The sequence below is a fragment of the Perca flavescens genome, chromosome 15, assembly GCF_004354835.1.
Source record: "Perca flavescens isolate YP-PL-M2 chromosome 15, PFLA_1.0, whole genome shotgun sequence".
NCBI lineage: Eukaryota > Metazoa > Chordata > Actinopteri > Perciformes > Percidae > Perca > Perca flavescens.
In genome coordinates this window covers 2,865,517-2,881,735 of record NC_041345.1, presented here as the reverse complement: position 1 = coordinate 2,881,735, position 16,219 = coordinate 2,865,517, and the positions used below count along the sequence as shown (strand labels likewise).

The 16,219-nt window shown below is 42.3% G+C and overlaps 1 protein-coding gene across 1 annotated transcript; it reads left to right on the top strand.

Annotated features, from left to right (window-relative positions):
- The first annotated feature begins 2,795 nt into the window (after positions 1-2,795).
- Positions 2,796-13,749, top strand: si:dkeyp-69e1.8 (GTPase IMAP family member 4). Its single transcript, XM_028600228.1, has 3 exons — positions 2,796-2,978; positions 8,657-8,805; positions 12,752-13,749. The coding sequence occupies exons 1-3, from the start codon at positions 2,966-2,968 to the stop codon at positions 13,589-13,591; spliced, it is 1,002 nt and encodes a 333-aa protein (XP_028456029.1). The 5' UTR covers positions 2,796-2,965; the 3' UTR covers positions 13,592-13,749.
- Positions 13,750-16,219: the final 2,470 nt, after the last annotated feature.

Here is a 16,219-nt window from a genome sequence, read left to right as displayed (position 1 = left end):
AAATTAGGTGTTCAGAGCTGCCAACTTTTCCCCAAACCTTGGAGTGAGATTTGGTGGGGCGAATCCAAACTTTTTCTACGTACAAAGCAAATGTCTTTGGCTCATTCAGCATCATTACTGTCAGGGTTTAAATTGTGATTTGTTATGTGGTGGGGTTCTCCCTAGGGGGGTCCGGGGGTATGCCCCCCCGGGATTTTTTTTTAAAATAAACCATTATATGGCACTTTCTGGAGAGTTTTGTGCAAAGAAATGGAGAAATCGAGTCTTACATGATATGTGCAAAACAGCTAAATTTGCATTGTTGTAGTCTCAACAGGTATTAGGGCATTTAGCATTTACATTACTGTTAATCAGTCATCACTTGATGATACACATTGTATTACCTTGTTATGATATAAGAAGTGACCCATACAATGTGCCAAACATAATGTGCTACATGGAGAGACAGCAGCATATGACAGTAGCAACAGCTGAGAAGATTTGGGTCTGTGGTGACCAGGTCCACCTCACACAAACTTCCTTCTCCCAATCTTTCTCTTTACTACTACTACAACACACACACACACACACACACACACACACACACACACACACAAATGCTTCTCAGTGTAGGGACCAGGGACCCAAAGTTAAATTAACATTGGTCTACCAAAGGGATCTACTAGGACCACTGAAATTCTAAAGAATGAGAACCACTGATTTACATTCTAATCCTTTAAAACTAAATAAATAGAAATAACCATTTTTTGGGTACCAAGGGGACTGGTGGCCAAAGACCAAATCTCATTAGATTAGGCAGTGAGGGAAAATCATTCTTCAAACAAGGCCTCTCCCCACCAAAAGGTCCAGCAGAAACTAGACTGAAAAATACCAACAGCAAGACAAAAGACACAGCATGGCTCATTTTGTGCATGTGTTATTGCCTTTCTCAAACTTGTTTTGTGCCAAGGCCCAGTAATGTTTGGCCCTTGTCCTATGTGCCCCACTTAATGTAATTCTTTTGGAAAAAGAAAGACTATTTTTTCATTTTATGAAACATTTAATGTATTATTTACAGTTACATTTAGAGAAGCACAGAGGTGAGCTTGCACAAACATCTGGACCAGTCACAGCTGCATGGCCTGGCAACCAAATGGCATCGGTTTTGTTTCCAGATTTTGTGAGGAGACATAATTTTGAGCATTAAACACTGGATTTTTAACACCTATTTCTACCCTTTTCTACATCAATTAATGCTGGAAACAATTGAAAATATATAAAAAATAAGGCCCTCGGGCATTCTGTATACTATTCTCTAGTTTAGTAGATCAACTTTTTCTAATTTAACGTCATGTCTGCTGAGTCAATAATTTACTCTTCCCTCCTCTTTTGCGTCTTTTTCTGGGGAAGTAAATCTATTTAAATGTGCATGTGGCACTTATTCATGTGAATCATACATTAAGTCATTTTAATTAATTTATAAACCCCTGGACTTCAATAGCTCAGATGTGTTACATCAGATTTTTTTACAACTTTGTGCACATTCAAAATAAACCTCCTCCCATCTGTGTTCTCCGAAATTTGGAGAGTTGTAATATAGTCTGCTGTGCATGTTGTCTCTCTGCTGATATGGTAGTATCTCATTCAGACCGTCTGACAGACACAGAGGACCATTTGGGTCTCTGGTCTCTGACAAAGTTTAGAGGCGGCTGTACGCTGCTCTTCATCAGAGGTAGAGCACGGACGCACCGCGTCACTGCCCACATCAGAGCGAGTCCACTACGATTAACTGAAGTTGCTACACTTACCAGCCGCGCTGCTCCCCTCTGAGAGAGTGGACACAAAGCGACGGACGGGTCTGTAATACTCAAAGCATACCTGAAGCCGGGGGAATGCGCCTGGGATGGCTCGTGAAGAAATGTTCTCACATTTTCGACATTTCAAAAAAAAAAAAAAAACCCTCTCACCGTCTCTGAAAGCATACCTAGTCGATCACGAGCGGCTCGACAGGTAGCTCTATAGATAAACATAAACTCATCTTTCAGGCATTTTGACCGACCGTATTGTGATATTTTCTTCCCACTATGGCCACGCCAAGACCCGCCCTTCAGTAGCATTCACACACTACTATTGGCCAGGCGTCCATGCTTACATGTACAGGGCCTAGCCCCTGACCAAACCCCTAACCCTAACCTTAACCACTCGAGGTGAAATGCCTAATCCCAACCAATCAAGCTGCTTCATAGGGCGGGTCTCGGCGTGGCCATAGTGGGATTCGTAATTTTGCGACCGGGTTGACACTTCTTTCTTTTTTTTGACCGGGTTGACACTTCAGCGTGAGAAATTGGGGGTGTGGCGTGTGAGCGTGTGAAACCAATCAAATGCGTGCGTTTCACGGCCAATGCGTGAGTGTTGGCAGCTCTGGGTGTTCCTACATGTCCCTTCAAGGGTTAGGCGAACATATGGCCTAATTTTGGAAAAAAATTCTTACAAATGTGGGAACATAGAACTGGGAACACAGGCTTTCTATTCTCCCTGCTGATTCCTCATGTCTATATCCACTTTCTTCTTCATAAAAGTTCAAGTTTTTCAGGCCGGAAGCTTATAAAAACTGAAGTCACTGGTTATTTATTGTGTTCGTAGTAAATATCACCACACGTCAGCTTTTAGGCATTTTTCTGTTGTTTGCTATAGCGGATGGAATTGACAGGAGACAATACAAGTGGATGGAGAGTTGTTTTCCCCCCTCCTGGTGGGTGTGGCTTTCAGAGTATGACGCGATGCTGAAATGATAAGAAAACTGTTGAGTCATTTTTTCCAGCGATCCCCGCGCGGTCCGCGGGCCCAGGTTTGAGACGCCCTACGTACAACAGATGGAGGTGTGTTCACTCTTTCTTAAAGTCGAGTCGAGTCCACGGGCAGGAACAAGGAAGTGTGAGCATCATCTCTGATTCAACCCTAAACTCGGCAGTAAACAGGAGCCGACATGTCAACATCTGGTAGGCTGGATCTTTGGTTTTTGAATGTTTCTGAAGAGCTGGAGGCTCTCGGTGAGAGAAGAGTCCGTCGGGGCGGCTCCCCGTGGCGCGTTTACGGTGTTTGTGTGGTTGGAGATGAACAGAGAGAGAGAGACGGTGCTGCCACCCTTTTGGAATGCGAAAGCTATATGCTACATGGATCCATGACACAGCATTTAAAACCAGATGACCAAATAAACAACAGATAGTCGATCACGTTTCGGAGTATTCAAATAACTTGTCTAATATTCGGACAACATAGGCTATAGGCCTACACTCGGTAGTACACACATTAGGCTACATAAACACAAAGTAGGCTACAGTTGCAAACTTCTGCTTGATGTATACAATTACCCACAATCCTGTTCTTCCCCCACTGACAGGACAGTTTGCCTCATTATGCTCGGATCACACACATAGACTGCTAATATTATACAGTCTATGATCACACATCAGGCCATCAAGAGCATATATCAGAGGCAACTGTGTGGGGTTAGGGTTAAATGGATTTAGATTAGAATAAAATGTTATCTCCGGAATAAGAAAGAAAAATATATTAAAATATATATTATTTTATTTTTCAGGTGTTTGGAATAGTTTAAGACAATCAAAAGCTGTGTGAGTGCATGACATGTTTTGAGAGTATAGCTCATAAAAATCAAACTAGGTGTACGTGGAAATAACATGTTTTGTGATGAAGTAGGCCTAGTGTTGTTGTATGTCTGCTTCTCACTCATATCTGAACTGAGTAGCTGCTAAATCATGTTTTTGGCTATAGGGTAGGTCATGAGGAATGAGAGGCATCAGAATAGTCTGACAACCATGGAAACTGTCACAACACCGCTCATCTTTCTTCACACGAGTTAAAGGTCCCATGACATGGTGCTCTTTGGATGCTTTTATATAGACATTAGTGGTCCCCTAATACTGTATCTGAAGTCTCTTTTATATAGACCTTAGTGGTCCCCTAATACTGTATCTGAAGTCTCTTTTATATAGACCTTAGTGGTCCCCTAATACTGGATCTGAAGTCTCTTTTATATAGACCTTAGTGGTCCCCTAATACTGTATCTGAAGTCTCTTTTATATAGACCTTAGTGGTCCCCTAATACTGTATCTGAAGTCTCTTTTATATAGACCTTAGTGGTCCCCTAATACTGTATCTAAAGTCTCTTTTATATAGACCTTAGTGGTCCCCTAATACTGTATCTGAAGTCTCTTTTATATAGACCTTAGTGGTCCCCTAATACTGTATCTGAAGTCTCTTTTATATAGACCTTAGTGGTCCCCTAATACTGTATCTGAAGTCTCTTTTTATATGGACCTTAGTGGTCTCCTAATACATGTACCCCTAGGGGGACTCTGGAGGATTGCAGGGGGTACGTAAGATTTTTTTGTAAAATGTTTTTCAGTTCCACGGCTGTAGTTACTTCTACTGTCTTTTTTTTCTCCAAGTTTGTCGCTGTTTTTGAAGTTTGTCACCTTTTTTTGAAGGTTTTGTCGTTTATTTGTACCTATTCTTGCCTTTCTTCCCCTACATTTTTCTTCTGTCTTTTTTCTTAGAAGTTTTTGTCTCTTTTTCGAAGTTTGTCGCTTATTTGAATTTTTTGTCACTTTTGTCGACCCATATTCTTGCCTTCCTTCCTTCTTCCTACCGTCTTTTTTTTCAAGGTTTTGTCGGTTTAAAAAAAAGTTTTTGTCTCCTTTTTCCACCAGCATTTAAATGTTTTCCAGTTTACTGGGCTGTCGTTTAGTAAATCTATCGCTGACATCGCTGTATTCTTCCTCTTTATAGAGACTTTTTTTTTTTTTTTTTTTTTCTACCAAAAATTATTTGCGCTGGTTAGGGGGTAGGCTACATGGCTTAAAAACACTGTTCAAAGGGGGAAAATTATTGAAAAAAGCTTGAGAACCACTGGTGTAGTCTATAATCTTTATTCTCTGTACTCCTAACTCCTAACTAATAAGTGATAAAATAATTAGGGCCCGAGCGCCGACAGCGGCGAAGGCCCTATTGAAACTGAAGGAATTCTCATTATTTTCCCGTCAAATGAATTGGCTTTTTGAGGGGCTTAATATATTCAAAAACTCACCAAATTTGGTGGTCGCATCAAGTTTTACGTATTTTAAGGGTTTTGGGAATAGGTGCACAAAAATGGCTCACTAGTGCCCCCTAGAAAGTTACGAAAATTGAGCCCCTGCAGTGCGTTTAACGTAAACTCACGAAACTTGGTACACATATGTAACATGTCAAGATGTACAACAAACTTCATTAGAGCCATACCCTAAACCAAACAGGAAGTCCGCCATTTTGAATTAAATGTTCGAAGTTAGTGCGATTTTGGCCATTTCCACATGTCGTACTTTAACAAACTCCTCCTAGAGATTTCATCCGATCAACTTCAAACTCGGTCTGTGCCATCTTAAGAAGTTAAAGATGAAAAGTTGTTAAAAGAAAAACTTTTTGTCATAGGGTGTGGCTGTGGCGGGGCGGCCATTTTGTGCGTTTCGCCGCCGAAACAGGAAGTGGGTGTAACTTGAGTGTACGTTGTCCAACTGGCTCGAAACTTTTCAGGATTCATAAGAGTCCAACCCTGAGGACAAATAAAGGCCGATATTTACTTAAAGTCATAGCGCCCCCTAGTGGCAACAGGAAGTAGGCCTAAAAGTCAAGGTGCTATACTTTAACGAACTCCTCCTAGAGATTTCATCCAATGGACCTCAAACTTGGTCTGTACCATCCCAACACCTTAACGATGAAAAGTTATTAAAAAAAAAACTTTTCATCAGACGGTGTGGGCGTGGCGGCCATTTTGAGTGTTTAGCGATGAACAAAGAAGTTGTTGTAACTTGAGTGTACTTTGTCGTATCTCACCGAAATTTCTCACGATTGAAATGCGCCTCATATGACAAACATCATCCAATTTACATGAAACTCAGAATGTGTGGTCTACATGTGATACTGAGCCGCCCCCTATAATATGACCACGCCCACTTACTCAAGCCACGCCCCCTTTCATAACATTTGAACCGTTTAGGTAACAGCAGTCAATTTCACTGTCGGTGTGATATCTTCAGATATTCCATAAAAAGGTAGACACTTCCATTGAGCTAGCTTTATTGCCGGCAACACGTTGGTAACGTTACTGGAATATTTACTCTAGTGGTATACTGCCACTCCGCGCTCTATGTAAACTCCTTATACCCAATACGAAGGAGCCCCCTACTGGTCGTAGACTGTAATAACATTCAACAGTCACTATATAACAGTTGGTAACGTGTTCGGGACGGATCAAGCATAGAAATCAACGGGAGTGGGACGGAGCCGGAGATTAAATTAAGAAATGACGCTGCAATGCAGTGAGTGCGCCCAACGATTGCGAGGCATTTCGTTTTAGAAAAGAGAACCACTTACAACTCCCAATACGTTTGTTAATTGGGAATACCGCGGGAGTCTCGATAAATGGTCACTACCTAACCCCCCCAGCAGTGAGAGACACATGGCTCTGCTCTGCAGCGCTGCATTTACACAACAACATCAGCGCAGCAGAGCAGAGGAGCTGCTCTCGCTCCCTCGGCCATCGCTGCAGCTGTACACAAACACACACACACACACACACACACACACACAGAGTCTGACAACTTTAGACAACATAGGGAATGAAACGGGAGCAGGACGGGATTCGGGAGTCTTTCTCTCGCGATTTTGCAGGACAGGATTTTTTCTTTTTTGGGGGTCACGTGATCGGGATGTGACAGGAGTATTTTTGTGGAATCGGGATGTGATGGGAGCGACCATTGATTCCTGTGTCACCCTCTAATGCACAAATGGAGAGATGTTGGAATGAGGGGGCTGTGAGTGCTGGACAGGTGCCACGAGCATTTGGGGGTTCAGTGCCTTGCTCAAGAGCACCTGGTGCCCAGGAGGCAAACTGGCACCTCTACTAGTCCACACTCCGTACTTTGGTCCTACAGGGACTTGAACCTGCAAGCGTCTGGTTCCCAACCCAACTCCCTGCACCAACTTACTGCCACGCCAAAGATGCCATAACTTAGCCTACAAATCTAGATGCAGCCTGGCGGCAGTAAATGTAATCTGCAGCCAGGGTCAGTCTAGCAACTCTCTCTGGCTTGCGAGCTGGAAAAAACAAATTCTGGTCAGGCCAATCACATTGTGTATAGAGTTGGTGGGCGGGGCTTAACAAAATGACGGGAGAGTTGCCACGGTTCTGCGTGAATTCCTTCCCTGCTACTTGAAAACAAAGAAGATGGCTGCTGCTGCTGGAGAACAGCTGTCTTTGGAATCGGCTTTGGCTGCAACTCTGGAAGACTCGGAGTTCAGCTTTTCTTTGAGAAAAGAACAAAGAACGGCTCTGAAGTCATTCTTAAAAAAGGAAGATGTGTTCGGAGTTTAAAGTTTAGTCTATCAACTAGCGTTGTTCTGGTTGGTTGTAGCGCTATCCTATTGCGTGCAGAGGGAATTTGAAAGACAACCGTATATCCCGCCCCTCGGATGGAGTCCTGTCAATGGGGAGTTCCCAGACCAAACATCTGGATGTGGGTCTGGCTTGTCAGGATAGCCATAACTCTTTGTGAATGAAATGTAGCTTTTGAGCTAATTCTGGGACTGTCCATGACTGCCTTACTGTCCCTGTTAAATAAATAAATAAATAAATTAGGGCTGTTCGATTAAAACATTTAATCGAATTAATTACATACTCTGTGATTAATTAATCAAAATTAATCGCATACATAATTAACGGTGCCTGAAACGATACTTTCTAAGAAAGTAAAAAAAGAAAAGAAAAAAGAAGGGTACTAAACAACAGTGACACAACCGGTGACATTAAAGAAGGGCTTGTTTATTGCTAAGGCCATATGGTCAAAATTAAATGATTTGATAATAATCTATAACAATAACTTATTTCACTAGTAAATTGCTGTTGAACAACAAAAAAAACCACCAGATGTGAAAAGGACATTTACAATAACTTCAAATGCACCACGAGGCTGTAGTTTACCAGTTTCATTGAACGCACCGTCTGTGTTGTTTTTCCGACGGCAGCTGCAGATTGTTAGCCTAGAAATCTAGACCATATGTCAATGATCTCGACGCTAGTGGCAGCTGGCTTGTCAGGCTAGCAGATTGTTACATACCGGCGTTGAATCCTCTACAGTAAAACACAGTCAAATATTACACCGTTTAGCGTTAGCTGTCAGCATTTTAACCGTGTTTAATCCAGCTACTAGCTAGCGGTAGGCTAACGTTAGCTGCTGTCGAGTATAGTGTTAACTAGCGTCGCGTGCAGCGGTGTTTGTGTTGCCTGTATCGTCCGTTTCAGAGCATCAGAGAGAAGAGCAGACATATCAGGGGCACCAGATTTCGGTAGCCAGGGTTGGCAGGAAGAACTAACAAGTAGCTAAATGTTCCAATCAATGATCCAGGCAGCACCTTCTCGTCTCCCTCCTTCATTTTACAGTCCAATGGGGGCTAGAACGGCTGCGGGTCAAACGTCAATATGGAATGGATTAATCTGCGTTATTTTTTCTCAGATTAATTAATCGAAATTAACACGTTATTTTGACAGCCCTAAAATAAATAAATGGAGTATACGATGAAAAGCATAATTGTGTTTCTGCTTTGTGTCTTTGCTGAGCAGAGCTGAGGCTGGTGGTGCTGGGCCGGGCGGGGGCAGGAAAGGGATCAGCAGTCCAGACCATCCTGGGCCTGCAGGACTCTCAACCCGGCACAGAGGCCGCCGTCATCCAGGAGTGCAGCAAACACAGAGGAGAGGCCGCAGGCAGACAGGTAGGACTGAACCACACACAACATCCTAACTTCACAACATCCTAACCTCACAACCTCACAACATCACAACCTCACAACATCACAACCTCACAACATCCCAACCTCACAACATCCCAACCTCACAACATCCCAACCTCACATTACAACTTTACAACTTCACAACCTCACAACCTCACAACCTCACAACATCACAACCTCACAACCTCACAACCTCACAACCTCACAACCTCCCAACCTCACAACCTCCCAACCTCACAACATCCCAACCTCACAACATCCCAACCTCACAACATCCCAACCTCACAAAATTACAACCTCACATTACAACCTCACAACATTACAACCTCACAACCTCACAACATTACAACCTCACAACATCCCAACCTCACAACCTCCCAACATCCCAACCTCCCAACATCCCAACCTCCCAACATCCCAACCTCCCAACATCCCAACCTCACAACATCCCAACCTCACAACACAACCTCACAACCTCACAACATCACAACATCACAACCTCCCAAAATAACACTGCAATGGGTTGACCTTTGTGTTGTATATAGAGATGGTCCAATACCATTTTTTGCTTCCCGATACCGATTCTGATATCTGAACTTGGGTATTGGCCGATACAGAGTACCGATCCAATACCAGTGTGTTATATATATTTTATTATGTTATAATAATTGTATACTACTCTCCCTGTATAGATGTGATATTATGTAACAGCTGTATACTACTCTCCCTGTATGGATGTGATATTATTTAACAGCTATATACTACTCTCCCTGTATGGATGTGATATTATTTAACAGCTGTATACTACTCTCCCTGTATGGCTGTGATATTATTTCTCTCTTTGTTGTCGGTCTGGCTCAGGTTAAACTCTTTGTGAAACATGAACAAACAATGAATGCCCCAGAACTTTCTTTTATTATCCAGTTTGACAGTCAGTTATAGCGGAAAAATAACATAAATAAACTACTTTAACGTAGATTTTCTTTAGGGCTTTATTACGTGGTATCGGATCGGTGCATAACCTCCAGTTCTTACAGTACCGATACCAGCATTTTAGGCAGTATTGGAACGTCTCTAGTTGTCTTCCCGTCAACCATGCAACGTTTTGTTTTTCTGGCTCAAAATTGAAAATGAAAACGTTTTGGTCGTCTTTTTTTGAAACTATTGTTGCTTTTCCCAGTGTTTTTGTCACTTTTTTGCGACGTTTTTGTCACTTTTTTCCCCAAATTCTTTGTCACTTTTTTCCAATGTATTAATCAATGTTTTCGTTGTGTTTTTTTCTGCGCTTTTGTTGACATTTTTGTTGTTTATTTCCCCACGTTTAAAATTTCTTTTTTCCTACAATTTTTTGTCAACATTCTTTAATCTTTTTTTTTTTCTCAAATGCTATAAAATTTAATAAAACGCCCAAATTCAATGAAAGTAGTGAACATTTATTTTACTTGTGAAGAGTAATGGTTGTATGGAACAGTCCACGTTATTTTTTTTTGACTATTTGGTTGAAAGAAACCCAAATTTCTGATATAGAAACTTTATGAAAACAGGTCAAATTTGAAGACGACAGGAGGAGTATCTGATGAAATGGAAGAACGGGGACACAGGCGAACGTGGCTGCAGTGTCAAAGGAAGGTGAAGAGCCTTAAACGTACGGTATACTAGCCGCATCCAAGGTGGCGCGTGCTACCAACGTCAAAATGACGAAATATCCTGCTAGCGTGAGCAGAGGTCACGCATGGCTCTTTTTTCTTTTTCCAGGGTCGTGCGACGAAGCGGAAACAGGAAGCCTGAACGAGTTTGCCGATAGAGGTGGTGCCATGACTGCAGTGATTGTAAACTCACTGGGTTAAGATGAGTTCTTTTATGGTGAATGAAAGGCTTGATCCCACCAAGTAGCTCATCCAATCTAATCGAAGTGTTGACGTCAATGCTGCTGCCAGTTCTGTTGTTATTGACCTTTTTTTTTCTTCTTCTAGTCCGTAGAAAGAGCAAAGTCGGTAGTCTTTCCTCATTAGCGCCACCACTGTTCAGAAGAAGACTGCAACTAATGTCCTCCATAACCTCCCTAACTTTATTGCAACAGCGTGCTGCGTCTGATGTCATTGTTATTGGTCTTTCGCAACAGTTCACACTGGAATCTGATATAGGCCCCATTTTAAAAGGTCATGTGAACAAAGAATCAGATCTGAGCAAAAAAAATCCTAATCCAGAACTTGCGATGTGAATGTAGCCAACATTCACATCTGTGATTATGAGCCTCTTTATCCTATATATATCCTATAATCACGCGTGTTTCCTGTTTGCTCTGGTCTCAACACATCTGGCCAAAGGACTACAGTTAAAAAATGATCCGGCTGGCTAACACTGGCACGTTTACGGAAAGGTTGATTAGTGTGTGCGTTGTCCTTTTTATAAATAAAATAAATAAAGACAATGAAATGAAACTGAGAACACAAGGTGCAATTACTCCTACTGCCTTATGTTTTTAATATAAATGTTATCAATAGATGAAGTTGCATTTGTATGCAAAATCATCATTGTTGCAATCAACCTGGACCATTTTTAAAGTTATTTGTAAAATGTGCTTAAACATATACTTAAACATGCACCTACATACATACTTACTGTCCTGCTCTGCATAAACTCCTGTCTTCCAATCTTAAAGGTGCCCTGCCACATGTATTTCATCACTTTGTGGTAATGTCTGAAGTTCTACCATGGACTCTGTAACATTTTTTGTGGAAAAAATGCCTTGGTTATCTTGTTTCAAGTCATTCTAGCGTGGCATAGAAAGCCTACAGGAAGACTCAGCTCGATTTCTGCCAGTTCTCATTAATATTCAACAAGCTAAGCTGTTTGAATCTGATTGGCTAACAGCTAGCCAATGAGAGCCTGGCTGTCAGCATCCTTTACCCAGCGCAACTGGGCGAGCTCATGAATAGTAATGAGCTCAGGCAACATGATGTTAGACTGACCAGCTTTTGTGATTGGCCTGATTTCTCAGCTTATTTCTGTTCAGTGGCTAGAGCTGACAGAGGAGGTAGCAGTTCATTTTCACATTCACCACATAACACAAACACATATGGACCTGACATATTTCAAAAAATGCAAGTAGAAAACGTTTTTGTATGGCAGGACAACTTTTTTAAACATTACTTGTCATTGAATTTTTTTTATAACAACATATCTATTTGTTGCATTAATTCAATTCAGTTTTATTTACAGTATCAAATCATAACCTAGCATAGAATTAATGTTCTTCGAAAGCATAAATAAGCATTAAAAGCAGTTGTGAAAACACTAATAACCTTGATTTTTGACCTGGACACTTTCAAATCACTTCTCAAAACCCATCTCTTTAGAATAGCCTTCACCGTATAATAGCATCACACTTAATCTACTGTTAGCTGCTGGTTTTATCATTTTTACTTGGTTTTCATGTTTTTGGTTTTATTGCTTCACCTGCTATAATTGTACTTTACAGTAGCTAAAGTAGTAAAGTGTCTTTGAGTACTTTGAAAAGAGCTGTACCCTAACCCTAACCATAACACCAGATACTGACTGGTTTTCGGACTACAAATACAGTAAAAACTGCACATTTTAGAGTGGCCTTTTATTGTGGTCAGCCTAAGTCACACCTGTGCAATAATCCTGCTGTCTAATCAGCATCTTGATATGCCACACCTGTGAGGTGGATGGATTATCTCGGCAAAGGAGAAGTGCTCACTAACACAGATTTAGACAGATTTGTGAACGATATTTGAGAGAAATAGGCCTTTTGTGTACGTAGAAAAGTCTTAGATCTTTGAGTTCCGCTCATGAAAAATGGGGGCAAAAACAAAAGTGTTGTGTTTATAATTTTGTTCAGTATATATAAATTAAATATTATTATTATTATTGTTGATTTTGTGCTTCTGCCACCTCTCGGTAGGTTGTGGTCGTCTCCTGTCCACCGTGGTTCGGCTCTGGCTGCGACCCCGAGGAACGGAGACGGCACATCTCCTCCTTTATCGCCCTGTCCAGCCCGGGGCCGCACGCCTTCCTGCTGTGTGTCCCTGTGAACCAGCCGGCCGACGCCGAGGCCAAGGCGCTGGACGTCCTGAAGGAGCTGTTCGGCCCCTCGGCGGTCAGCACCAACACCATCGTGCTCTTCACCTACACCGAGGAGCTGGCGGAGGACGAGCAGCTTGAGGAATACCTCGTCACGTGGCGCAAGGACCTCCGGGCGCTGGTGGAAAGATGCAGCGACAACTACCACACGCTGGAGACGCGCGGCGGGGAACCGGAGGAGGGGCGAGCGGTGGAGGAGCTGCTGGAGAAGGTCGAGCAGGCGGCGAGGGAGAGCGGGACGCCGCACTTCACCTGCGCTCTGTACCGCGAGGCCGAGGAAAAAATCCGAGAGAGGCAGGTCGAGATGGCGAGACAGAAGAGAGGAGAGGATTCACGACCTGAGGAAAACGTCACGGAGGAAGAAATGGCGGCAGTGCGGGACGAAGCGGAGAGGAGCGTAGCTGACTTAAATGTGAATATAGAAAGTGTTTTCCCCTCTGCAGTCTCCCCTTCGTCCCCTGCTGCCTCTTCGTCTCTCTGGGGCTTGTGGGAGAAGCTGAAAGGCTGGCTGAGGTGGCTGCCCATGATGGTGAGAGTGGAGGCCCTGCTGGGATCACTGGTCAGCCTGTTTGTGGGAGGGCAGTATGGAGGTATGATGGGGGCCACTGTGGGATCGGTGGCTACTGAGGTAGGGAGAAGAAAAGTAAAGAAAACTAAATGAGAGGCAATCTCGTGTTAATGTATTATGCATTAAAGTGCTCATATTATGCTTATTTTTCAGGTTCGTAAATGTATTTACTATAAGAATAGGTTTACATGGTTTAATTAAAAAAAAAAAAAAAACATATTTTTGTTGTACTGCACATTGCTGCAGCTCCTCTTTTCACCCTGTGTGTTGAGCTCTCTGTTTTAGCTGCAGAGTAAGGCATCGCACTTCTGTCAGCGGTCAGGACTACTAGCCAGTCAGAAGCAGAGTATGAAGGTGTGCCCTGATAGTACCTAGGTAAGGACTACTAGCCAGTCAGAAGCAGAGTATGAGGGTGTGCCCTGACAGTACCTAGGTAAGGACTACTAGCCAGTCAGAAGCAGAGTATGAGGGTGTGCCATGCTAGCAGCTAGGTGAGCATTATAACGTGTGTTACAAAGTGACCACGTTGGTCTCTGAAGTAAAGGCTGGACTACAATAGAGCTGTTTGGAGCAGTTGGTGAACAGTGTTTTCTGTTGGAGATGGTAAGTCCCTTTGGGGGGGACTTTGGGATTTTTCACTTTGTAAACCTATAACATGCACAAAAAAGATATATAACACAATAAAGGAAAGGGGAAAAGCCAAAAAGCATAATATGAGCACTTTAAGTTGCACCTTAAAGGGTAACTTTGGTATTTTTCAACCTATTTCCCCATGTTTTTTGTGTCTAAGTGACTGATGGGAACAACAATCTTTGAAATTGGTCCAGTATTAAATAAGATTGCTGCAGTTGGCAGCGGCGAAAAAAGCTGCAATGTAATGTTAATGGGCAATTGCACACCGTCAATTTCTGTTTTTGCCGCTGACAGACTCAGATTATTATTCTAAGTGTCTGACAACATTATGGAAAGGATCCCTACAGAGATAGACCTTTTAGTTTAACATGAAACATCCCAGAAATCGCCATCACCAGATCCACCAGACTCCATTTAAATTAACTGTAATTTTTTCATCATGAAACACACTTAATTCAAAGTGGACAGAAACTAAATAAAACTAAATCAAAAGCTGTCTTGGTTCATCTTTCCACTGTTCCAACAATCACCACTCTGGTTTGGTTTAAATGAACCCTTAATTCACCCATTTACATTTGCTCTATACACACTAAAAGTCCAGATTATTTACATGGACTCTGGTGGAGTTTGGTGATGGTGATTTCGGGGCTGTTTCATGTTAAACTAAAAGGATCTTATCCTTTAACTAAAAGGTCTATCTCTGTAGAGATCCTTTCATAATGTTGTCAGACACTTAGAATAATAATCTGAGCCTGTCAGCGGCAACAACAGAACTTTTAGTGGACGGAAACTGACGATGACCATTTGTCCTGTAGGGTTACATTGCACTTCACGGTTGCCGGTTACAGCGTTCTTGCTCAATACTGGACCAATTTCAAAGATATTTGTCCACATCAGTCATTTGCAAATGCATTCGAAAACAGGGTTCAGGTTGAAAAATTCAAAATTCCCCCTTTAAAGTCCCCATGTGTAACCACTGAGCACCACAGCTTATATTTTCTATTTCAGATGGGTACCACTCTCTAAGCTACGTAGCAACATTATAGCTATTTTATATATTATAGCTTTAATTTGGAGTCGTGTATCTGGACACCCGATTAACATGAGTCCAGTATTCACTCACCTTTTTAGCTCAGTTTTGTTTTTTTATCTGTACAAAGTCCTGCGGGAAATATCTGGCTCTTAATGCTAGTCTTTTAATGCATGTCTTTTTCTTTGCATGTCTGTGTGTGTTTGTGTGTGTGTGTGTGTGTGTGTGTGTGTGTGTGTGTGTGTGTGTGTGTGTGTGTGTGTGTGTGTGTGTGTGTGTGTGTGTGTGTGTGTGTGTGTGTGTGTGTGTGTGTGTGTGTGTGTGTGTGTGTGTGTGTGTGTGTGGTGGTCTACATATGGTTGAAAACACTTTAGTAAAGATAAAGCACTACTGAGAGTCCTCCACATGGTGGAGACATTGACCTTTATATTGGAGACGTTTGAAATGTTTGAGGTGAACGTATTCACTGCTTACCGAGCAAATAAAAGCTGCTGTTTGAAGTACATTCATCACTGTTATGTTTTCTTAGATCTTTAATTTAAGTAATTCATTTTTTATTTCTTTTTAACAGAGTTTGATCAAAGTTATGGAGGATTTTCTCTAATTTAAGGATGTCTAACATGTTACAAAAAGGCAAGCGTAAAGCACGAGGGCACTCCTTTGAGATTTAAGATGCTGCATTTGAATGTTTGAAAGCATGCGTTAAACATGCTGCAGAATGAAGTGCGTGGAGAAAGTTCACAAGAGGATTCATGCTGCCTGAACTCGGCTGAAAGCAGCTGTCTCGCCCCCACCATCTCTCTCTCTCTCTCTCTCTCTCTCTCTCTCTCCTCGCACAATGGCAGGTTGCGGCTTTGACGTTGATGTAATTGGTACTCTGCTAAAACCGTCAGTCATAACCCATCCTTACATCTCTCTCTATCTCTCGTTTGCTCTCCCTCTGTGTCTCTGAACTGCCAGCGGCTCTGCCTCAGGAACAGCTAGGCGTTTCCGAATGTGGGTGGTCCGGCCAGGCTGGGAGAGAGAGAGAGAGACAGAGAGAGAATTATCCCAGCTCT

What these genes read in the sequence shown, in the direction of transcription:
- si:dkeyp-69e1.8 (XM_028600228.1), top strand. An exon ending in GAGAGGCCGCAGGCAGACAG is followed by an intron (nt 8,806 to 12,751) that starts GTAGGACTGAAC and finishes ACCTCTCGGTAG; the next exon opens with GTTGTGGTCGTCTCCTGTCC.